Here is a 25,515-nt window from a genome sequence, read left to right as displayed (position 1 = left end):
AGGAACACGCTATCGCTCCCAGTTCTGCTCTCTACCGAACAGTGCCCAAACAAAGTAAAGGAGGCGGTAGTCAGTGGTGTAAATGAATTAAGTACGTCCCACGATTCTTCACCCATTGCCAATTGCCTGGGCGCAGCTCTCCCTCTGCCAACCTGGGGAGGGCCCCGAACTGAGCTCATGCTTTCTTCAGTGCATGAGGAGTGAGCAGGCCTTCTTATCACCTGACAGGGGGGAGCTTCCCCGGTTGGACGTAGTGTGTGGAAGGAACATGTTATTCCAACCAGTTCCTTTCCCCTCCTTCAGGCGCACCGGTACCAGTACTGTACTTAAGTACACGTTTGAGTTATTTGTACTTTATTTGATTCTTTTCTATTTCCAATACCAATTACTTTTTTTGTAAAAAATTATTTTACTTTACCACTACATCTCAATACAATATTGTACTTTTACTCAACTACAATTATTTGAAAACATTAGTTACTAGTTACTTTGAAGATTTTGATCATTATTACAAAAACAAACATACAGTACATTAACATCTTCAGCCCTATATATGGAAAATATGGCCTATATTTCAGCCATTTGAAAATAGCAGATCTACATGCCCACAATGCGTCGCGATGAAAGCTCACAACGATGAAAGCTCACAATGCATCGCGATGAAAACTTGAAAAGCGATTTTTGTGTGATTTCAGAATGTCCATACAGCACACAATGCTATAACATAGGATACTCTCAATAAAGATATATTGAGAAGTGAGAATTGCGTTAACACAACAAAAATCTGTTTCCTAAGAATCTACATGCACTGTTGGCCCTTCTTAAAAATAGCATCAGCCCAGGAGACTTTGTGATCTATAATTAGAAGATATTAATACTCCACCACCACCTCATACTCCACTCCTCTGATAATAGACAGAGTGGGTGTTTGAGCATCTAAAATATAAAATATGCTTTTAGCCAGTCGATGATGTCATTTAGATTAGAACTGGACCTTGTTTGACAATGTCCATGCCTCATGGTACAGTATCTTCCACGACAACAGTTTGTATATAAAATATAACAAAGGTGACCGCACACTTTTGTGTGCCAAATAGAGGTAAAACAACACGTCTGACATGGAATTGCCCACTCTCTTACCCTTTGAGAAGTGCCCGTACTGAAATACAAAATCTATGTGATTAGTTTTTGAGTCGGGTCCATCCAAACTGCATGTGTGTCGGTGCTGAGGGATGTATGTGTCGGCGTGCAATCAACTATAAGCAAGTTGGTATTGTTCCACAAGGAAAACCACCCGCCGCTGTCCTAGTTTCTCATAATGTCACCTCCCATATTATCTTCTCTTGGCCAGCTCCCATCTGAAATATGACATTTGTATATGGAGCAGTGCTTTAAGCCAAAACTTTCACTAATTACTTTTTCAGTTTTTTGTCATAGAAAATAGCTTCACAGGTTTCCTGTGAAGTGTTAATACTATATTAAGTGTTAATACTATTATTATTATTACTAGGCTACTACTACTACTACTACTACGTTAATGTTTATTATAATGATGGGAGTAAACTACCCCCAAAACCTTTTTATTGTGCTTTTTGTTAAACATGTTTTTATCCCCGCCAGGCGAGAACAGGCCGAAGGGAGGGATTATGTTTTCACTCCTGTGGGTCTGTCTGTCCCTCCGTCCGTCTTTCTGCTTCTGTGAGCAGCTAATCTAGGGCACCATCTAACAGGGTTTTGATATTTCATACCCTTTGGTTGCAATTGCCTTCACAAAGTTAGGGGCAAATCCTAAAAAATAAATAAATACAGTGTGTAAATGCATAAATGCATCATACCCAAATTTGAATCGCATGTTGAGGTGCCGCTTTCACTATTCTAAAAAATACCAACAGTTGCCCTGTCTTCCATACAGGGATTTGTGTGAGCAGGGCACTTTAAAAACTTTTTTTAAAGCTTTTTTCCCACAATGTAGTTGTTATGCCAGTTTATTCCTCCCCACACACATTTCTGTGTTGTCACTGCTGTTGAATCCTACTGACTCACCCGCCAGTGAGGAGCCCCCACCAGGAGAGCCTTCGTCCTACTCCTCTCGCCCAACATTCCCTGCTGACAGGTGCCGCCCCAGCCCGTAGGATTACATGCAGTGACTATTATTGTCACCCACCTCACCTCAGCCGGCTTCTCTCCCCTGGTCCAATTGTGTGGATGCTTGACAAAGCCGGGTGCACCACGTTGGATGGAGGGCACTTTTCTAGTTTGGTTTTCTTTTCTTTTTTTTCTTTTTTTTTTCTTCATTTTTTCATTCAAAGTTGTTATTTCTTCAGTTTATGTAAAGCATCTTTGAGTACCAAGAAAAGTGTCTCATGTCTTGTCATTATTATTATAATGTATATTATGTATATTATAATGTATATTAGCATTACATATTTACATTACTTATCCCTGCGACAAACCGTTAGAGTTTTACCGAAAGCAACAATTTCTTCTTTTATTACATTTAATCAATCCCATCCCCACCCACATAGCAACTGCTACTGCCCACATCTAGCAGAACAGAGAACACTGGGTCATATGCACATATGGTACGGTGGCAGTCAGTTTTTATTTTCACTGCTGAGTAGGTGTCACATCTGCTTGCGCATTGGGATGCGTTTTAATGTGTCACTCTGGCCAAATGGTGTTTTACACTCTCTTTGGACCTTTGTAAGTTGTCATACCACATTTGCACTACAGGTGCTGACATATCTACATATGTACACCTACGCTTCACCACAGTGCTTATGTTTTCTAGACATAATTACAATAGCGCTGCTTCTTTATCAGCCATATTGGGAATACAGTAAGGAGAGATGAATGGTAAATTTAACACTGTATTCCCAATATGGCTGATAAAGAAGCAGCGCTATTGTAATTAGGCCTATGTCTAGAAAACATAAGCACTGTGGAGAAGCGTAGGTGTACATATGTAAATATGATGTAGATGTGAATTTCTGTGCTATGGGAATATTCATTGGTACTATTGATGAAACTAAAAAGTGTGCTGATATGCAGGGATGGAAAGAGTGCTAGAATGTCCAACTCAAGTAGAAGTATTATTACTTGATAGTACTCAAGTAGAAGTACGATTACCTGTGTTGATAACTGCTCAAGCATAAGTGGAAAAGTAGCTCTTTTGAAGACTAACGGGTACTTTGTTACATTATGGTGACATGACTGTAGCTTTCTTTATAAGAAATCTTATTCAAAGACTGACCTATAAGGGATAATAGGTTCAATGCAAACTTCAAAGGAATCTCCATCTGATTGGGCCATAACAGCATAACTGAGGGCCACTCTGTAATTTGTAAGTAGTGGAATGTAATACTTCATCAAGGTCTACTCAAGTGAAAGTAAAATTAGATTTAGAATGTTTAAAACATTTGTTTAAATAAATAAACTGCTCAATTACAGTAACACGAACACAATTAACTCATGAGTTACTTTCCAACCCTGCTGATATGTACAGTATGTTCTGGAGTGTCCTGTTGCATTAGAGTGAGTATGAAATGTCCTTTCATTCCCCTTGCTGTACAACTCATTTTGACTGGGACTGGTAGAGATTAGCCAGTCACACCAAGTCCTGGGAGGAGGCCTTTAACTATAAAAGAGAGTGTGTGTGCGCGTGTAATGTCAATAATTATTATTATCAGTAATCATGTCATTGATAATCAGGTATAATCATGTATTAATTTATGTTGACTGAACAAGTCTCCGAATTCTATTATTATGCTGCTGTCTAACCCAAGCCTCAGTGTTGCAAGATATCAGTGTCCTCTTTGGAAACACTGGTACGGTTGCCTCTTGTAATAGCTGAGGTTTTTATGGTATAGGGGTGTTCTTTCGTATTGTGATGTATTGTGTTTTTTATGTTGTCTGTTTTTAATGGACCCCTGAGTCTACACAAATAAACTAATGTGGTTACAAATACTGCAGTGCAGGTATAAGACCTTTGGGTTTCTTGCCTCCTCCTGGCACCTTTCCACCTATATTTTGTATTCTGTTTTGGTATTGTTTTTCAAATTTGTGATAAATAAATCAAATAAAATTAATCTTAACCATTCTGGTATTGGGTCAGCCCAACACACATGTGTGTGTGTGTGTGTGTGTGTGTGTGTGTGTGTGTGTGTGTGTGTGTGTGTGTGTGTGTGTGTGTGTGTGTGTGTGTTTTGAGCGGTGGTCACACCTATACGTGGCCGTGTGTGTGGGTATGCGTCCGTCCGGCCGTCCGTGTCTGTATGTAGCCTACAGTACCTTTTCTGACCACACATGTTAAGGGAGGGGCGCTGTTGTTCTCACACACACACACACACACACACACACACACACACACACACACACACACACACACACACACAGGGGGGAAGGGTGGGTCAGCAAGTCGGATGGATGGATGGATGGATGGATGATGGATGGATGGATGGATGGATGATGGATGGATGATGGATGGATGGATGGATGGATGATGGATGGATGGATGGATGGATGGATGGATGGATGATGGATGGATGGATGGATGGATGGATGGATGGATGGATGGATGGATGATGGATGGATGATGGATGGATGATGGATGGATGGATGGATGATGGATGGATGGATGATGGATGGATGATGGATGGATGGATGGATGATGGATGGATGGATGATGGATGGATGGATGGATGATGGATGGATGGATGGATGGATGGATGGATGGATGATGGATGGATGGATGGATGATGGATGGATGGATGGATGGATGATGGATGATGGATGGATGGATGATGGATGGATGGATGGATGGATGATGGATGGATGGATGGATGGATGGATGATGGATGGATGGATGATGGATGGATGATGGATGGATGGATGGATGGATGATGGATGGATGGATGGATGGATGGATGGATGGATGGATGGATGATGGATAGATGGATGGATGATGGATGATGGATGGATGGATGATGGATGATGAATGGATGGATCATGGGTGGATGGATGATGGATGATGGATGGATGATGGGTGGATGATGGATGGATGGATGGATGATGGGTGGATGATGGATGGATGGATGGATGATGGATGGATGGATGGATGGATGGATGATGGATGGATGATTGATTGATGGATGATGGATGGATGATGGATGGATGGATGATGGATGGATGATTGATGGATGGATGGATGGGTAGATGGATGGATGGATGGATGATGGATATATATATTTGTTTTGCTGTTGCGCAGCCTCCACGACCACCGCTCACTTCACACGGGTGTGATTTTTATAGTATACATTGTAAAATTGTATCCATTGTCATCTACCTCTCAGACCCAGTGAAATTGCTATTTTGGGTATTTTATTTTGAAGTTTCAGTTTGAAAAGGAAGCCTGTGTGTTTCTTAACCAATCAGAAGGGACCAGCCCTTCAGGTGATGGAACGTAAAATCGGAGTCATGTGATGCCTAATGTTTTGTTTGTAGCCATCATTAGCAAGGCAGAGAGATACGACCAGGCTGCCTCTTGTTACCAAGTTGCTTATTATTCTAACCTATAATGTTTACAGAATCATATTTTATTGTGCTCATTAACTTAACAATGAGTAATACATAGTTTGGACATCATCTTGAATGAGATTCAAAACGGAGTAGCTCTATAATTAAAAACAGCTGTGTTTGGAGGAATTCCAGCAATGGGAATCAAACAGGTGAATGTATTCAAACTCTCAAAGGTTCATTTATATTCAAGAAGACCTGACTATGTCATCACGCAGCACGTTTCTGTTCACAGGAAATAATTAAGAATGGTCTATTTAGGGACCTTTGATATAAAAATACACACAAATGGTTTATTTTCTATTTTTTTGGCATCTAGTGTTAGGAATGCCCATATGACTACCACGGATAAGCTCTAAAAGTGTGAAAAACATATTTTCCATTTCACTGGGTCTTTAAATTAATGTTATTTTGTTGCTGTTCTCTATTGGCTAATTTAGCTAAATTGCGATGAGCAGTAAAAAAAAAAGAAGGTCTTAGCATTAAGAGATCATGTTTTTAATTTCTATTTCACCTCCTCAGATGAGCGTGAGGCTGTCCAGAAGAAGACCTTCACCAAGTGGGTCAACTCCATCCTGTCCCGGGTTGGCTGTCGGATCTCTGACCTCTATCTAGACCTGAGGGATGGACGCATGCTCATCAAACTACTGGAGGTTCTCTCAGGAGAGCGACTGGTATGATGCTGCTGTTAATCTTTAAAGGAGTTGTTCACCACCAAAATGACTTTTTTTCTATTGACTACTCACACCATGGAGACTTGAGTTCAATAATATTTTTAGGTTTTTGTTGCATTCCTAAGACAAGAAATAGATTTGAGTAAATTTACCGCCATTGATTCCGGATTCGGAATCAATGGAGGTAGGCCTACATTTATTGTAATACATTTTTTGTCTTAGGAGTGTGACAAAAACCTAAAAGTATTTTTGAACTCAAGTCTCCATGGCGTGAATAATCAATAGAGAAAAATAAAAGTAATTTTAGGGGTGAACTATTCCTTTAAGACCAGATACTGCAAATGTCTTCTAAATCAGTAGTTCTCACACTTTCAATATTTTTAAAAAATGTAAAAAGAATTGCAGATGTACAAGCTTGCGTGCCACAATGTGAGCTTGTATATTTTTTATATTTTGAATAGCCAACGCAAAAATCTAAAATGACACAGATGCTTTCCCGGTTTTAATGGGTTAAACCAGACTGGAATCTGGAACACAATTCTGTCTAGCGCACACGCATGCGTGTGTGTGTGTGTGTGTGTGTGTGTGTGTGTGTGTGTGTGTGTGTGTGTGTGCGCACGCACAGGTGTTCTTGCTTTGAAGTCCTACTTACTCCACAATAACTATAATCCCTAGCTTTATATGGTTACATCTGTCTTTTTTCTTGTTCTCAACTGTCTTCTTCCACCCCTCCCCACCGCCTCTCTCTCTCTCTCTCTCTCTCTCTCTCTCTCTCTCTCTCTCTCTCTCTCTCTCTCTCTCTCTCTCTCTCTCTCTCTCTCTCTCTCTCTCTCTCTCCTTCTCTTTCTCTCTCTCTCTCTCTCTCTCCCCCAGCCAAGGCCTACTAAGGGCCGCATGCGTATCCACTGTTTGGAGAATGTGGATAAGGCCCTGCAGTTCCTCAAGGAGCAGAGAGTCCACCTGGAGAACATGGGTTCCCATGACATTGTGGATGGCAACCACCGCCTCATCCTGGGTCTCATCTGGACCATCATCCTACGCTTCCAGGTAAACCAGGAACCCGGTTCTGCTGTTGTTAGAATGAACGTTTCATGAACGTTTCAATCAGACCACTTCATGCTTCAAGCTTGACCTGACAAGGTCTCCTTCAGAGAAATTTGAATGGGGTGATGTCAACTATCTATCTCTGAGTTTACGACCTAAACCTTCTGTATTTACCCAAAAGCTTTATATTTTGTCCAGTCCATTGTTGCGACACACAAGCTTGTAGATCTGCTGTTTTCACAGAATGCTTGCCCCAGAATAGAGACACTAGTGTTCATGTGGTTACAGCCCGCCCCACACTCACATCACATTTGGAAAAGTCAATGTTCTGGTAACCTAATGTGTAATTAGTGAGCAAATGAGAAGATTCACATTCAACAATCTGGGATAATCTAGTGCTGTGATTCCCAACATGTTTTTCTCAAGACCCAAAAGAGGAATTTCATGTCTCCCTTCGACCCAAACTAGTGAAAATGGATTTATTTTTATTCATTAAATTCATTGGAAACTTTAAATTCTTTGGAAATAATAATTTGTAAAAATAAAAATGGAAACATAAAAATCCTGGCTCATTGTTTGGGAAACACTGAGAAGCCAGGTCTCCCATGTAAGAAACCAATCATCACCCAAATAATCCCCAGCCCTGTACAAGGGTAATAGTAGGCTTCTGGGCATCAGGCAGGGCTGCTCTGCCTCACTTGGATAATCTAGCTAACCAGCGTAGAGATATATTGTTCTCTACTGCTTGTCTACTCTAACGTACATTTTCCGAGGAGGATTCAGGTAGCAGCCACCACCATCCCTTGTTGGCAGCTCGCGGAGAACATCAGAACATGTCCGTTTGATTCGCTTCATCTGCTGTTTGAAAAATAGTGTATTTATTTTTGATTTGACAGCAGCCCCGTTATTTTTAGTCAGCGCTGGTTCAAATGCATTATTCAACCCTTTCGCACACAAAAAAGAAAAGAATAGACAAACTAAAAGCAATTCACTCACTCCTGTCTGCTTCTTTATGATATGAAAACAGCCAGAGACCAAAGCGAGCTAAATTTAGTCTTCTCCCTGGGCCCTGTCTCTCAGATCACATCACCGCTCTAATTACTAGCCCACTGTGTGGGAAAATAAGAAGAACCTCGATAATGAACGCACCTCCACCTCCCCATACTCCTATCAATTTGACTACGGTTTCAATTAGCACAAATCCAGACTGTGAAATAACTGGCGATGTGCTATAACTGAAATTGCAGTCTTGTTTTACAAAAAACACAAATTTAGTCTCATTATGTAATAAATGATGTTTATAATGTCACTTGAACATGAAATACTCCCTTTTTGCATACCCTAATTTGGTGGTTCTCAAATATTTTCATGTCAAAGACTCCCCACTTGATTGGCTGCAGACCCTCATCTTGTGCCACTGTGCCAGGGACCCCCATAAGAGAACATTTGTGTTTAAAAAAATGCTCAACACAAGCTACGATGAGCTATGCAATGCGTTTGGAGTAGACTAGATTGTCATGTAGATTGGCTTCAAATTATTTTGATGCCATTTCAAACAGATTTAGCCATGGGGACCCCCTGGAACCTCCTCAAGAACCCCTGGGGGTACCCGGACACCACTTTGAGAACCACTGCTCTAAATAACATGTTTTTGGAATGTATGAGTGATGTGTTTGTTGTGAATTACTCTTCTTGATATCAACCCCCTGACAGTCATTATTAGTTACATCTTCTTCTTGCTCTGGCTCCTTTCAGATCCAGGACATCATCGTGGAGACCGGTCAGGCCGACCAGAAGGAGACCCGCTCGGCCAAGGACGCTCTTCTCCTGTGGTGTCAGATGAAGACGGCAGGGTGAGTGGGAGGGAATGGCAGAAGTAGGGCTGTCACAATTATGACATAATCGTCTAATCGTGATTATTTGACATTATCGCAATTATTTCCTATTATCTATTATCTATTATTATTATTTCCACTATCAAAGTTATTTTTTAAGTAGTAAGTTGTCAATATGTCAGTAATTTATTTGTGTATTTAGGTTATGTGTCATATCTATCTGCCATGTGCAATTTCAAAGCCTAAAAGCCAAACAGAAATGTAATTATCAACGACAAAAACACAATTAAATCGTTAATCGCCAATTATTTGAGTGACAATTAATCGTCCTGTAAAATGTCATTATCGTGACAGCCCTAGGCAGAAGTGTAAGAAGTCGTTGTTTTGTGAAACAGAATGTCATCTCACAAAACTATTTTGAATTCACTACGAAAACAAAGCAATAAATAGCACCAGCATATGGAGCGCGCTGTTCAAAGTAACAGCAGGTTTCAGGCAACGGAGTGACAGAGAGGAGCTTCGAAAACTACAGTGTTGGCACAGATCAAGTAGAACTCTTTATCCGAGTTGGTGGGAGGGAACTCAATCCTACACTATTCACACATCAATACTAAACAAAGGGGGAAGAAATATCCACATTGAGAGTACTCTAACAACGGATGCAGAAATCAAACCGATACAGTAATCCAACTTTATCGTATGTACATTGTAAACACATGCACTACTGAACGGGACTATTAGCTGCCAGCAAAAGGCAGGAAAACTGAATAAAGATTAAAGATTAAAGTGGTCACACACGACTTCACGCATAGATAAAACTGTTTAAATTACTGCTTCATTGTGCAAAAAAGAGAAAGAAAGGAAGAATCACCCCAGTTTTTTGAACGTACCTTTCTGTGTACCATACACAAGTTAGTCAATAAAGGAGAGATCAAGTTGATGGGAACAATATGTTTTAACGCAATTTAAATGTTTAACATAATACGATTAATAGTAGGCTTTTAATAGGGAGAGAATCCCCCTGAAGAGGTCTAAGACGTTGGTGGTGGCAGTGCAAATGAACCTCCTTCCGTCTCAACTCCAGACAATTGAGACTTTTAATGAGGTGGAGCTGGGGATGGAGGTGGGCTGCTCATCAGCTTGCTGAAAAGAGAATGACAGGATCAGAGGCAGTGATAATTAAAGACGGAGCCCAAAATCAACCATCTGAATACTGAGTCGAGCAACTTAAAAACTATCTGGGGTGATCACAAAAGCCTGAGTAGATGTTGAAATGACCCCAAACTAGTTTGAAAGTGAATTATCCCTTTAATGTAGTAAATGTACTCCATGTGTCTTCAACAGGGGGTCCGAGACCCATAGGTTGTTGTCAGGGTTAGTACAGTGGGGCTGCCATATTTTTTGTGATAATGGAATGCCACCCACCCCCAAAATATTTCTGAAAATACACATTAACATCAATACAACATATTAGCAAAGGAAACCAAAAATATGGAATTTAAACAACACTGATGATAGTGCTGTCAAACAAATCTATGAATCCATTAAAGCTGCAGCATCACTTGGAAGAATACTTTCAAGCTAGTCTCAAATCTCCCAACGTTCCACAGACATTGATGAGACAATCGGCAAAATTTAGTGAGCTGGCTTTGAAAAAGCCTCTTATCAAGATTTATGGATGGCTTTATCAAATGTTATGAGCTTGTTGATTGGCTATTTTTCCAAAATCTTGTGTGGGGACCTCTGGCACACAATATTTTCAAATGCGGGTCTGCAGCCAAATACATATTAATTTGGGAGTCCTTGACAAGAAAACATTTGAGAACCACTGATCTAAGGGGTCATTGGCCTGAAAAATGTTGCAGGTCCCCAATATACTCTTTATGCTGGATAGTTCTGCAGATTTCACATTCTGTCTAACAGGATTCCCAAGCATTGGTTTTAAAATGGATTGCAACCGCATCTGGGTCCAGCTCTAGTTCAAGTAAAATTCTAAGGTAAAATATCGATTACCCCACAAAAACGTGGCCGGCTGGACTGTACAAACACTACATAAAAGAAAGACTCATAGAAATTTACCCTGTCACAGAAAGGTTCAAACCGAACAATCGAAAGAGGAGCAGAAATAATGACATGAAAAGTGATCTCATGGTTTGCAGAGTATCCTTTACAGTTCTAGAGGTTTGTTGTGGCATGTGGGATCGATGCAAATTTCAATCTTCAATCCTTAAAGCTACAGGATGAATGGCTCTTGTTTAGCCTTGGTGGCTAATGCTAACATAATGGAACTTGGCAGCTGATCTGGAACAGAAGCTTCTCAGCAATGTTACCGCTGCACAGCCGCTGACATCCCTCTGGCTTTCATTTCACAGATATCCCAACGTCAACATCACCAACTTCACCACCAGCTGGAAGGACGGCATGGCCTTCAACGCACTCATACACAAACACCGGTAAGCAGAGATGAATCGCTCAGTCCACTCTCGCAGGTCCTGTCTCCATCAATGTAAACACGCACAAAACCTGTCTGCTCAATGTCCCTCGTCTTCATTCTCCACTCATTGTTCATCTCTTTCACTCTCTCATTTTGTCTTGTTCTTTTGCGCTCTCTCTCTCTCTCTCTGTCTGTCTCCTATTTCCATTGCCATCTTTCTCCGTCTCTCGCAGGCCAGATCTAGTGGATTATAACAGTCTGAAGAGGTCCAACCCAACCCACAACCTTCAGAGCGCCTTCAACGTAGCAGAGCAGGGGCTTGGGGTGACCAAACTGCTGGACCCAGAAGGCAAGTTGACGGGTCTCCTTCTAGAACTTGTATTTATGAGCATAAGCCCAGGAGGAAAGAGTCCTGGGCTGGGTTACTGTGTTCACTGCTTTGGCTCTCAGTGCCTGACTGTCTGTCTGTTGTTGTGTTGTGTGTTTCTTGCAGATGTGTTCACAGAGAACCCTGATGAGAAGTCTATCATCACGTACGTTGTGGCGTTCTACCACTACTTCTCAAAGATGAAGCAACTTGCTGTTGAGGGCAAGAGAGTTGGCAAGGTGAATATACCTTATGTGGGCCTATGGTGCTATGTGTGTGCACATACATGTAGAACGCATGTGTTCTGTTTGTGTGAGTGTGCGGGCACGTGCGTGTGGGCATGCGTGCGAGTGCCTGAGTGTGTTTTGTACATGTGTTGCTATATGTAAATGCCTGTGTAATTGCATTTGACTTTGTCTCATCTATAACCATTACATTTTAGGTTCTGGATCAGGCTATTGAGACTGAGAAGATGATTGATAAATACGAGACGCTGGCCTCAGATCTGCTCACGTGGATCGAGCAAACCATCATTGTGTTGAACAACCGGAAACTAGCCAACTCCCTGACAGGAGTCCAGCAGCAGCTGCAGGCCTTCAACTCCTACCGCACTGTAGAGAAGCCACCCAAGTGAGTTCACACTAGACAGCATGCAATATTGGGTTATTTATTAAAAATGTTTTCCCAAATTACAAAGGGAAACTCAGTGCTGCAGGGTCTGGTCCCCCAATTCAATGCAATGCAATGCAATGCAATGCAATGCAATGCAATGCAATGCAATGCAATGCAATGCAATTCAATTCAATTCAATTCAATTTAATTTAATTCAACTAGTTATATTTAAGTTGGTATACATACTTGCATACAGTACATGCATACATGTACAGTATACAGTACATTCATACATGCATATGCATATTTTTTGTTCATATCATCACCATTGATGTAAAGGTAACTAACTTTGGAGTAACGTTTACATTTGTTTATGTGAGTTATACTGTTTTCCAGTATAAATAGAATGTTTTTTTTTTTAGATTTCTCCCCCTGTCTCAGTGTTGACATTGCTTTGTTTGAATGTCCTTGTTCCCAGATTTCAGGAAAAGGGCAACCTGGAAGTGTTGCTATTCACCATCCAGAGTCGAATGCGGGCCAACAACCAGAGGGTCTACACCCCTAAAGAAGGAGCCTTGGTCGCAGATATCAACAGGGTGAGTTCATATACATTATTTAACTCTGCTTCAACTACTTTAACCCTAAGTTGACGGGGGTCCCCCAAGGGTCGATTGGTCCCCCCGCCAGACACTCGCAAATATAAATTGTGTTTAATTGTGAAGTTTAATAATGAACATTTACTGTGAAAAATAAAAAAGTAAATAATTACTTGCACCCCTGTCCCTGAAAATCTTGTTTTGATACCTAGTCATATCATTCAATTGGATGAACTAAACAAAATAAACAATCCTGGGACAGCATTTAGCACACATTAAATTTGAATGATAGTAATCCCACAATGTAAGTTTTAATAAGAATAAGCTGTTTTTGCCAAAAGTTACATACGGTAAGCAACATGTTGAAAAACAGAGCTCATGATACATGTCCGATATAGTTCAGTTCATGCCGATTGCGCTCGTACTGACAGGTTTAGGAAATCAATTACAACTGGATCCTCATGGTTCTAAAATTAACATTCCTTCATGTTATTGTCAAGCACTTTTGACAAAAAAGCATCCTCCAAAACTCTACTGAGACTTCCTGTGGGTTTGTTTCGTGCACAGGCCTGGGAGCGTCTGGAGAGGGCGGAGCACGAGCGTGAGCGTGTCCTGAGGGACGAGCTGATCAGACAGGAGAAACTGGAGCAGATGGCCAGGCGCTTCGACAGGAAGGCTGCCATGAGAGAGACCTGGCTCCTGGAGAACCAGAGGCTTGTCGCTCAGGTACACAACAACAACAACAACAACAACAACAACAACAACACAACTACAAATTACATCGCCAGTGGCATCAGTTAACCCAGTGGTTCTCAAACTTGGGGTCGGTTTAGCTTAATGTCATTTCTTTCCCCTCACTCAATGGTAAACAAACCAACACACAGTATAAGTGTATACAGGGTATCTGCACATTTATACATTGAGAATTTGAGGACTTTCAAGACAGTTTTAATACCAAACTGGCCAAACTGTCAAATATTAAGTAAGCACGAGGCGAACATTGTGAAAATAGCCGATCTACATGCTCACAACGTGAGCAAAAATGTAGATCTGCTATTCTCACAATATTTATCTGTGGAACCAAGTCACATTAAATGTAATACCTACAATTCCAAGTGCTTGTCAGGGTGATGAAACTGCTATCCTTGATCGTGATTGGCGTACAAAGCTTGGCCAATGTGACCCTGGGTGTACAACAAACTTTGAGTGCTTTGTACCAAGATGTAGGCCACGCTTCAGAGCCTGGACAAAGCCAGATGTTGTAGCTCCTTCCAGTAGCACCGCTCGCATTTTTTAAAATTATTTTATTATTTTCATAAATGTGTTAACATTGTTAAACATTTATGTCTATAATGACGTGCCCGAAATAGGTAAGCCAGGTTGAAAGTGGAAAATACGTAAGCTTTGTCAAGTAACTACAACAGTCATATAAGTAATTTAAACACAAAACATGCAAAGTTTCACCTGTACACCTTGAAGAACAAATTCTTTGGTCATCAGTTTATCCTGTCTGTTAACAACAAACCCATTTGCATTACAAGTCATTCAGATTTGCCCTGAAATACTCTCCACCCTCCGTCTAATTCTTCTCCTCAGGATAACTTTGGCTATGACCTGCCGGCTGTAGAAGCAGCAAAGAAGAAGCACGACGCCATAGAGACGGACATCGCTGCGTATGAGGAGCGCGTCCAGGCACTAGTGGCCATCTCCAAGGAGCTGGAGTCTGAGCGGTACCATGACGCCAAGCGCATTGACGTGCGCAAAGACAACGTCCTGCGTCTGTGGGAGTACCTGCAGGAGCTGTTGAGGGCCCGTAGGGCACGCCTGGAGAAAAACCTCACACTGCAGAGAATCTTTCAGGAGATGTTGTACATCATTAACTGGATGGATGAAATGAAGGTATGGAGGGAGATGATGGATATTAACCAGGATTAATAATACTAATACTACTCCTACTAATAACAATCTATTGGTATAGCAGCCCATTTGAAATCAAAATGAAAATGTGCTGAACAAGAGAAAAGACAACCTGCTAAAGCATACATGTGCATTTTTAGTTTAGTTTTGTATTTTCACAAGCTATTTGCATTACCGGTATATTGTATTAGTATATTTTTTACAGACAAATTCTAACGTAGCATATGAGCCCAAGAAAACAAAACCATTGAGTTTATAGATTTTATAATCAGATCTGTAACCACTTTTACAGCAATATCACTACAGGCATGTACATTGTACAATAAGTATCATTACCATCACTACCTGGATATTTGTATGTATCTGTGTGCTGTACAATGTGCTGATCGATGCTCCTTACCCAGCATCAATCATATTACTGCTTGAATGTACATAATTAAGTGATTTGTATCTACTGTATATTAGGGGTGGGCGATATGGAAAAATTCTATATCACAATATTTTTCCAAGCAGTATCACGATACACGATCTTATCACAATTCTTTTTCATGTTGTTTTTTTATGGTTATTTTTCAAGTTATTTAACATTACAACCACCTACAAGGTAACAAAACCTAAAAGAAAAAGATCCTTTTGGGAGGTCTAAATTGACCTGACAGTATACAAATGAAACCAAATGGACCCTTACGGGTCCATTTGGTTTCATTTGTATACTGTCAGAGTTAAGGGGAGACCTTGATATTGTAAAGTTTGAGAACTACTGATTTACAGTATACCAAAATGCAGGTTTAAATTGTATTCTGCCGTGAATCTCTGTTTTAACAATTCAACTGGATTTTTTATAAATTGTATCACGATATGTACGATATCTCTGAAAAGGCATATCGTGTCTCAACGATATTTATCACCATATCGCCCAACCCTACTTTATATTATAAAAACATGCACTTTCACTGTGTATTAAGTGAAGTAATGCTGTCCTTGTACTGTGTGTGTCAGCGTGAACTTCAAAACCTACACTGAAACTGAATAGATGTTAATAACTCTCAGCACCAAAGGTTACTCTGCACGCCTATAGCATCTAAAGGGATTAAAGCCACTCTGACACACCTCTTGTTTCTCCCCTCAGGCACGCCTGCTGTCTCCTGACTTCGGAAAGCACTTGTTAGAAGTTGAGGACCTGTTACAGAAACATGCCCTAGTAGAAAAGGACATTGCCCTTCAGGCAGAAAGGGTAGAAAATGCCAATGCTGCAGCACTGAGTTTTGCCAATGGAGACGCATTAAGTAAGTGTAAATAATATTTTACCTTTAAAGATATATTTTTTTGCCTTTTTATTACATAGTTAGTAGATGGTGGAGAGACAGGAAACCAATGTCAAAGAGAACAGAGACATGTGAAACACGAGTCCTCACATGGAGCATGTGATCCATGAGCCACGTGCCCCCCCCCCCCCCCCCCCCCCCCCAACATTTGTCACTTGGCCTGAAGAAATCTCCTAAAAGGACTAGACTCTTGGAAGATTAGCCGATGGCTAAAAGAGATCCAAATAAAATAAAATCTATTAACCAATCAACAAAAATCACATCATAACAGCACCAGTAAGTCTCCCTAAATCGGGAGATAAAGCATAACGTCCTGGAGTAACCTAAGAAATAGTTTAAGCCTTTAACAAAACTATTACAATTGTTACTCATCGAGTGAAGTAAAGATAGTTATAATTCGCCGTTGTCGGGGTGCGACAGTCTTGTGTGATGAATCAAGGCTTTGCTTTGCGATAGAACGTACAAATTGAAACTTGGAGATACAAGGTTTCTGCCCGACAGTGACAAAATAATCTTACCCTTTTAGGCTACAAGCCCTGCGACCCCCAGGTGATCCGCGACAGAGTACAGCACTTGGACCTGTGTTACAAGGAGCTGTGCTCGCTGGCTGCCCAGCGCAGGGCCCGTCTGGAGCAGTCGCGGCGCTTCTGGAACTTCCTGTGGGAGATGGCGGAGCTGGAGGGCTGGATCAAGGAGAAGGAGCACATCTTCTCCTCCCTGGACTATGGCAAGGACCTGACCAGTGTGCTTATCCTCCAGAGCAAGCACAGCGCCTTTGAGGACGAGCTGGATGCTCGACGCGCTCACCTCCAGGAGGTCATGGACGAGGGCGACAAGATGATCCAGGCCAAGCACTTTGGCTCCCCCAAGGTCCAGGAGCGCATGGACGACGTCAGGCGGCAATGGGAGCAGCTGGAAGAGCTGGCGGCGTTCCGGAAGCAGAACCTCCAGGACACCCAGAGGTTCTTCCAGTTCCAGGGAGACGCGGATGACCTCAAGGCCTGGCTGGTGGACACCAAGAGGTTGATGAGTAGCGAGGACGTGGGCCACGACGAGTACACCACCCATCGGCTTCTGAAGAAGCACAACGACCTCAAGAACGAGGCGGTCAAGAACGGAGCCACCATCGATGCCTTGGTGAAGCAGGCCAACGCGCTGCCGGAGGAGCTCCGCAACACGCCGGACATCGAGAGACGCCTGAAGGACATTAAGGACTTGTACATGGAGCTCATGTCTCTGGCTGACCTGAGACAGAAAAAGCTGGATGACACCATGGCCCTGTACACCATCTTCAGTGAGACAGATGCCTGTGAGTTGTGGATGGGTCAGAAGGAGACGTGGCTGGTTGGCCTGGACGTGCCTAAGAATCTGGAGGACTTGGAAGTTGTACAGAATAGGTATGTGGAAATAGGCTACATGATGTGTATCACATCTATCTCTCTATGCCATAGATATTTGTTTTAGTCATCTAAGGTCTCTGGTGGTTGGGGTTTGCTAAATCATTGCAGTCCGGTCATGAAATTTAATAAAGTTGCCTAACTAACTATGTATTAATATAATGCCTTAAATGCACCCATCTTAATCTCTGTTCAGGCCAAATCAAACATTAATACTTGTCTTTGGCTGAGAGCTGGTATACATGCGACTGTTCATCACATATTAGTTTGCATTGTGCATTTGTTCCTAATAATTGTTTATTTGTAGGTTGAGCATTCTAGCTCAAGAGATGGTGGGTGTCCAGTCACGGGTTGATGATGTCAATAAAGCAGTAAAACAGCTTGAGGACAGCAGACACCCACAAATGAAAGAGGTCAAGGAATGTCAGATGCGCCTGAATAAGAGGTGAGTTTTCTACACTATTTTAGATTTTTGGAACGACAATGATTCCAGAGAATGGCATAAGAACTTGTCATTGTAAAGGAAGAACAAACATACGAGAAACCTATCTGCACCTTCAAGACACAAGGAGCTCAAGCCTTGCTTTTCAATTGTCAGTTTAGTATTATCTACTAATTATCTTATATAAGGTGTTTTCCTCTATTATGTTGTCTGTAGATTATGTGCAATAATTTGATTACCGGTATATCTGCATTTTTGCATAAAATTCAGTAGGTTATATAGAATATCATATATTATATGATAAGGTTATACCTTAAGAAGAAGTGAGTTGTAAATCATTAAAACAGATCAATAAGTTACATTGCATCTGAGTGATCAATCTTCTGTGTTTCAGGTGGGAGGCCTTCAAGGCAATGGTGGAGGACAAGAAAATGAAAGTGGATTCTTCTGTCATGCTGCACAACTACAGACTTGAGTGCGACGAGACAGAGGCCTGGATCAAAGAGAAGACGTGGCTGATCGAGTCCACGCAGGACCTGGGCAATGACCTGGCAGCGGTCATGACCATCCAGAGGAAACTGTTTGGCATAGAGAGAGACCTTGCCGCCATCGACACTAAAATGACCTTCTTGAGGAGAGAGGCGGACCAGCTCGCCCAGGACCACCCGGAGAACGTGGACGAGATCATGGCCCGCAGGGGAGAGCTGGAAGACGCCTGGAAGACTCTGAAGAAGACCCTGAAGGACAGGGAGGAGTCCCTGGGTGAGGTCAGCAAGCTGCAGACCTTCCTCCAGGACATGGACGACTTGGAGTCCTGGCTCTTCAAGACCCAGAAGGCTGTGGCCTCTGAAGAGCTGCCCACCACACTGCAGGACGCCGAGCAGCAGCTGAGTCTCCACGACGCTGTGCGCGAAGACATCAACAACCACGAGGAGGACTTCCTCCGCGTGAAGGACACGGGCGCTCAGGTCATGCAGGGTCAGGAGGACGACCCCCAGTACCAGGAGCTGGAGAAGAGGCTCCAGGGTCTGGACCGTGGCTGGGATGAGCTCCAGAAGTTGTGGGACAGTCACAAGAACCTCTTGGACCAGGGTCTGGGCTTCCAGCAGTTCATGAGGGACGCTAAGGCTGCAGAAGCCATTCTCAACAACCAGGTAAATAGAACCATACACACTGGATACTCACCTTGTCCTGACTCTTAGGCAGGGTTCCCCAATTAGTTTTCCCCAAGGGCCGAATTATGTCTAGGGTACCAAGCCGAGGGCCACAACATTGCAGGGGCGACGGTGGCGTTCCCGCTACTCCAGCGACAGTTTTCGTCGTTGTCGGGTGAAAATCTTGTATGTCCAAAACCGTTCGTTTTGAATTTATCATTTTAAAAATGATTTAAACTAGTGAAAACAGCCGATCTACAAGCACACAACGCCTCGCGATGCGAGGCGTTGTGTGCTTGTAGATCTGCTGTTTTCACTTCTTTTGTGCGACGGCCTTGTATGATGAAGCAGGGCTTTACTTTGCAAAAGAACATACAAATTTGGAGATACGAGGTTTCCACCCGACAACGACGATATACTAGTGTTGTTGCTGCTCTTATACCACCATTATTACTGGGGTTGGTGTGGGCCAGACAGTAGCCCCCCGCGGGCCGGAAATGGCCCGCGGGCTGCCTATTGGGGAACCCTGCTCTTAGGTCTCTGTGTCTGTGTCCAGGGCTAATATCACAAATCACTAGACCGATCAGCCAGTAGCCAGTAGGCCAAGGAAGTAACTCCCCCATTTTCTCTCTCTATATTTATTTTCACATAGTAAATATCTGGTAACACTTGCTATGCATCCCATGTCTATAATGTGTTATAAACATACTTATAATGCGCTATAATCTCTATAATCAGGGGTCATTAATATGTCCGTACACGGACAAATGTGTCTGTGGCAAATTTTAGATTTCATGTTTTATACACCATTATAATGTTCTTACTTTCATCATGAGACCCAATTGCTGAATGTCAGTCTTCAGGTTTTCTTCAGAATATGTACAGTATGATGACACATATTTACCACAACACTATTAGGAGTCCACTACTTTTAGTGGTTTTCAAATATATATTTGCATAAATATAATAATAATAATTCCCATAACTCTTGAGAGTGTACAAATGGAAACAAATGGTCATTCAGGGCTATCTCTTTAGCCTATTCTGGTAATATTATTCTCCGCTCATTTTCTATGTCAGTGGCAAAACTTGATAATAATCCCAACACATTATAAAGCATTTTGAAATGAAGGTCAAGTATAAATGCCTAGTAATATGACTTATAACACTGTATAATTCATTTCTAGGCACTCATTAGTACTCATAACGCAATCTTAACAAATTATAAAGTATTTTATCATGATGCTTCCTTTGCATCCAATGTTAATTCTCATAGTTGTAAGACATTATGATAATTTTATAATACTTTATAATCACATTATGCAAGGCACATGCATTATACTGTCATCATAAGTGGGCAATTGCTGCTGTAAGAAATGTATTAAATCTATGCAAGATTATAAAGAAATGTATAATACTTGCATGCTTTATAATGTTTCATGAATGTTGTCATAAAGAATTATGATTATTTATGAGTTCTTAAAACTATAATTATAGCAGAGATTATAGTGCATTATTATGTTTCTAAATTCTACATAGACATCGGATGCATAATATTTAACTTTAATATTATAATGTAAGTCAAATGGTGTCCTTACGCAAACATGGAGTCATATGTCATAGATATGTCATACAGTTAGTTCACTGACTTATTTAACCAAGATGTATGCATCATTATTAGACAATGTATTATTGAAATATGTCTTTAGAAAACCTTTATTCTATTGCTTTGATCTTTGAACAAGATGAGAAGGTAAACAAGACGATGAACTGCATAATTATTGTTAATTACAACGTTGACTACAGCCTCTGTCAGCAAGTACATCCTGAACAACATCACACAGTCCAATACTTTGTCAAAGAATGCAGTATGAAAGAATGTTGCGCGGTCAGTCGCCACACTGCATTTCTTTCAAATAATATTTCATTCGAGAGGAGCGCTTTGGAGTTCCCTCCACTGTTCAACACCCCAAGACATGCTGCTGTGCTGTCTGTGTTTCAGGAGTACACTTTGGCCCACATAGACAAGCCTGACACCCTGGACGGGGCAGAGATGGCTCTAAAGAAGCATGAGGACTTTGTGAGCACCATGGAGGCCAACGAGGAGAAGATTGAGAGCACGCTACAGGGAGGACAGAGGCTGTTGGACAGTGGAAACCTCAACTCTGGGAAAGTTCAGGACAAAATGGACTCCATCCGAGACAGGTCTAACAAATTTTTTCATTCATCACATTGGATACTAAATTACATTGAGGGAGTAAAACGACAAAGTGTGTTAAATTTTAATTTGAATGAGTTTATATAGAGTCAATAAAGCAAACCTATTAGTACTTTTGTCATATTGGACTTGGTCTTGACCAGCACTGTTGGTGAAGTTACATTATACACTAGGCCTATATCTTTTGTGTTACTTCCATAAACACCCTCAAACAAAGCACAAAATGACTTGGCATATAGAGCTAATTAAAATAGAGACAATTTCTCAATGATAATAATAATATAATTTCAACTTAGTTATCAAACACAAATAATTAGGGAATAGTAGACATATTCGTCTGCATGAATTGTCAGCAAATGAGTCTGCATTTTTGTACATTAATTTATTACACGCTTAAATAACAGAATATCTGAATATGTGTACATAAAAACTTACACTATGTAAAAATAATGCGTTATATTCCATTTTACGACATGGCTCTGCATGAGACTAGCCGTCTGTAAGAGGGTGTGTAATTACTTGTTTTAACTGTTTTACTTGTTTCTTTTGTTTGTCTAATTATCCACATAACATCTGAGCTGAACTTCTGTGAAGAGAAGTTAGCTATACCCCACAAACGTATTTCAGTCAATGTTAATTTACTCAATTTCTTGTTTATCCCAAAACACAGAGACAGCTTTTTAAGCAGTGCATCATTAATGTCAATTGAAACCAGAGGCAGAACAAACCAAATGTGTTTGGACATCTGTAGCCAACTACTGTATTTGATTTCCTTAAATACCCAAATAGCCAATATAATGCAGGTTCTCATGAGGAAAAGTTAGCTAATGAGGAAAAGTTAGCTACTCCTCACGCACTCTTTAACTATTGTTAATGGTGCTAGCTCAGCCAGCTACCAGTCATCCTTAACACCCGCGCTCCAAGTGGCAGATGCTGAATGTGGTATAATGTTTTTTTGTGCCAACTATTCCACATCACCTGAACTTCTTATGAGCAAAAGTTCTCTATTCCTCTTAAAAACTTAGTATTCCTCTTACAAACTTAGCTATGGTGGTGTTAACCAAGGTAGCTAAGCCCCACTACCAGTGAGGCAGCTTTCTATACGCAGCATCATTACTGTCAATAGTAGGCTGTGGAAAGGGCCCAGGTTCTCCCATTAATTCCCGCCATCCGGACTGGGAGACAGACGCCGGCAATGATGGTTATTGATCTCAAAGAGAGGGAGCTACTTTTCACTCTGCAGCCGAAAGCTGCCTAAGAGGGCTGATTTGGCTAACAGTGTCAGGTTTTTCTCTGTGTTTCTCTGAGCAGGGAGAGGCACGGTGCTACTGTACAATGCATGGGATTTATGGATTTACCTCTGATGGTCGAAACCATCAATTTTTATGGCACAGGAGAACGATGGTCTGAGTAAAAGTCAGTGGAAAGAGGGAGAGATGGGCAACGTCTGAGCAATACTGATGATTCTGTTTCTTTTTTGTGTGTATGCTTGTGTGTGTGTGTGTGTTTGACTTGCAGGCATAACAGTAATAAAGACAGAGCCAAGGAAGTGTCAGAGAAGCTCAAAGATAACCGTGATCTCCAGCACTTCCTGCAAAACACTCAAGATGTGAGTTCACAGTCTATTTGCATTTACAGTGTAATGCCATGCATTATTATTTGAACTCTCTTTGAATGTTACATTTCTTTACTACATACTACTATGCTTTTCGTACAACAGTGTGTATTTATCGTGCGTGCGTGCGTGCGTGCGCGCGTGTCATTTTCCTAAGTGGTACAGTAGGTGCTCGATTTATAACTTAAAACAGTGTTTCTCAGAGCGGATTCTAGGGACTTTGTGGGTTCCTTTATGGGGGTCTAAATTTACCCATACAAGTCTGTAACTCTGACAGTATACAAATGGAACCAAATGAACCCTAACAGGTTCATTTGGTTCCATTTGTATACTGTCAGAGTTAAGGGAAGACCTGGAAATGTAAAAGTCTGAGAAACACTGACTTAGAAGAGCGGGACTTGAGTCCATTTCATACAATGTAATTTGTCTCTCCCTGGTGCAGCTGACTCTCTGGATCAATGAGAAGATGCTGACAGCTCAGGACACCTCGTACGACGAGGCCAGGAACCTCCACACCAAGTGGCTCAAACACCAAGCCTTCATGGCTGAACTGGCCTCCAACAAGGACTGGCTCAACAAACTAGATCAGGTAAATGGAAAGAAAGTGTGTGTGTGTGTGTGTGCGTGCGTGCGTGCGCGCGTGACCGCGTGTGTGCCATGGGTTCACTAAAATAGGGTTCTTCTGTGCCGAGCACAATGGTAATCTATCTGCTTATTTGATTTTGAGATATCTTGTGCACATGTACATTTGTCTTAGAGCAAAAAGGCCATTAGGGTACATAATTCAGTGCAGGCCTTCCTCATGAAAGCGTGTATGCATGCACTCAGCCTGTTTCTTCTCCATACAGGAGGGTCAAGAGCTGATTGAGTCCAAGCCCGAGTTTGAGCCCATTGTTATGGAGCGTCTGGCCAAGCTGCACGAGCTATGGGATAAACTGGAGTCCACCACCCAGGAGAAGGCACGCTTGCTGTTTGATGCCAACCGCTCGGAGCTGTTCGACCAGAGTCTGGCCGACATGAAAAAGTGGCTGAGAGAACTGAAACAGCAGCTACAAGGTTGGGATGAGGAGGTCAAAGACCTGACCAACGCCAACATCCTTCTTAAGAAGCACCAGGTGTGTGGGATTCTGTTTTACTTACTACTATGATCTGTATTTCCCTTCTCACTTCCCTTAACTTGAGTTTAGGTTGTGTCTGAAACAATAATACTGTGTGAAATCTTCCATAGAAATGCTGCATCACCCGGATGCTGCTTATCAGAGTTGGGCACTTAATTGAGACATATACAGGCCTTAAAATTATTTCACTGTAAAATATGATTTATTTTAAAGCACATATTACAACGTCCAAAGGTTGTTCTAAGATGTGCAAAATCAAAGACAAAGAAAACTGATTAAGACAAGAAAAAAATGAGGCATAACAAATAATACATTACAAAGAGAAATAAAAAGTGATAAAAACAGCATTACAAATGTTATACAATGTGCACAATCAAACAGTGATACATTAGAGTGATGGGTGGATGGATGGATGATTAATAGATAGATAGATAGATAGATAGATAGATAGATAGATAGATAGATAGATAGATAGATAGATAGATAGATAGATTATGTAGATAGATACTGTAGATAGATACTATAGATAGATAAGATAGATAGATATATAGATAGATAGATAGATAGATAGATAGATAGATAGATAGATTTTATTATATTTTTAGCTTCACTCTTCAGATATGAGAGGGTGTCAGACTTCAGTGTGTTCAAAGTCTTCTAGTGTATGGTAGATGTGAGGGGGTGTCAGACTAGTATTTTAAAAGTCTTTTCCAAGTTTTCTAGTGCGTGGTAGGAATTAGACTCAAAATCAGGACTTTCGGCTTCTTTTCTGCAGTGATAATTAACTGCTTTAAGACCTGACTCAACTTGACACTTGAAAGCAAAAACATGGTCAGATTTGACACAGTAAAGCCCTAGAACAATAAGTAGAAGAAGGAAGGCACTGGAGCAAACTCTGACAATTAAAGCCTTTATTTACAGGGTGCAGGCAAATGACGTGACAACATTCCGATGTCAATACATCTTCATCAGGTCATGACCTGATGAAGATGTACACATACCATAGATGTACACATACCAGTCATGCACCTGAGACGCGCTGTGGAACCCCTTTGCTCTAAGAACAATAATTTATTGGAAGAACAAAGCCACTTAAAAAGTATTACTATTACAGCATACTGTAATTTAGCCTTCTGCTTTGTGCACAGTTATGCCATTCTGTAGCGTTTGGTTAGTTAGAGTAACCTTGGAAA

The 25,515-nt window shown here is 41.3% G+C and overlaps 1 protein-coding gene across 1 annotated transcript in view; it reads left to right on the top strand.

Moving 5' to 3' along the window:
- Window positions 1–25,515, top strand: part of sptb (spectrin, beta, erythrocytic) — a gene marked incomplete at its 3' end in the record, with an annotated part of 67,840 nt that overhangs the window by 21,562 nt on the left and 20,763 nt on the right. The window contains exons 2-19 of the mRNA XM_080750740.1: window positions 6,097–6,248; window positions 7,122–7,295; window positions 9,048–9,145; window positions 11,500–11,580; window positions 11,795–11,910; window positions 12,055–12,167; window positions 12,371–12,558; window positions 13,019–13,136; window positions 13,704–13,862; window positions 14,733–15,035; window positions 16,183–16,339; window positions 16,905–17,775; window positions 18,083–18,220; window positions 18,612–19,371; window positions 21,374–21,576; window positions 23,108–23,198; window positions 23,647–23,793; window positions 24,053–24,319. Coding sequence (XP_080606866.1) covers window positions 6,097–6,248; window positions 7,122–7,295; window positions 9,048–9,145; window positions 11,500–11,580; window positions 11,795–11,910; window positions 12,055–12,167; window positions 12,371–12,558; window positions 13,019–13,136; window positions 13,704–13,862; window positions 14,733–15,035; window positions 16,183–16,339; window positions 16,905–17,775; window positions 18,083–18,220; window positions 18,612–19,371; window positions 21,374–21,576; window positions 23,108–23,198; window positions 23,647–23,793; window positions 24,053–24,319 — 4,136 coding nt within the window. The remainder of the gene's footprint in view (window positions 1–6,096; window positions 6,249–7,121; window positions 7,296–9,047; window positions 9,146–11,499; window positions 11,581–11,794; window positions 11,911–12,054; window positions 12,168–12,370; window positions 12,559–13,018; window positions 13,137–13,703; window positions 13,863–14,732; window positions 15,036–16,182; window positions 16,340–16,904; window positions 17,776–18,082; window positions 18,221–18,611; window positions 19,372–21,373; window positions 21,577–23,107; window positions 23,199–23,646; window positions 23,794–24,052; window positions 24,320–25,515) is intronic.

The sequence above is a fragment of the Nannobrachium achirus genome (genome assembly GCF_963921795.1).
Source record: "Nannobrachium achirus genome assembly, chromosome: 20".
NCBI lineage: Eukaryota > Metazoa > Chordata > Actinopteri > Myctophiformes > Myctophidae > Nannobrachium > Nannobrachium achirus.
Note: the sequence above shows the minus strand (reverse complement) of the source record. Positions and strands in the feature narration are given on the sequence as shown.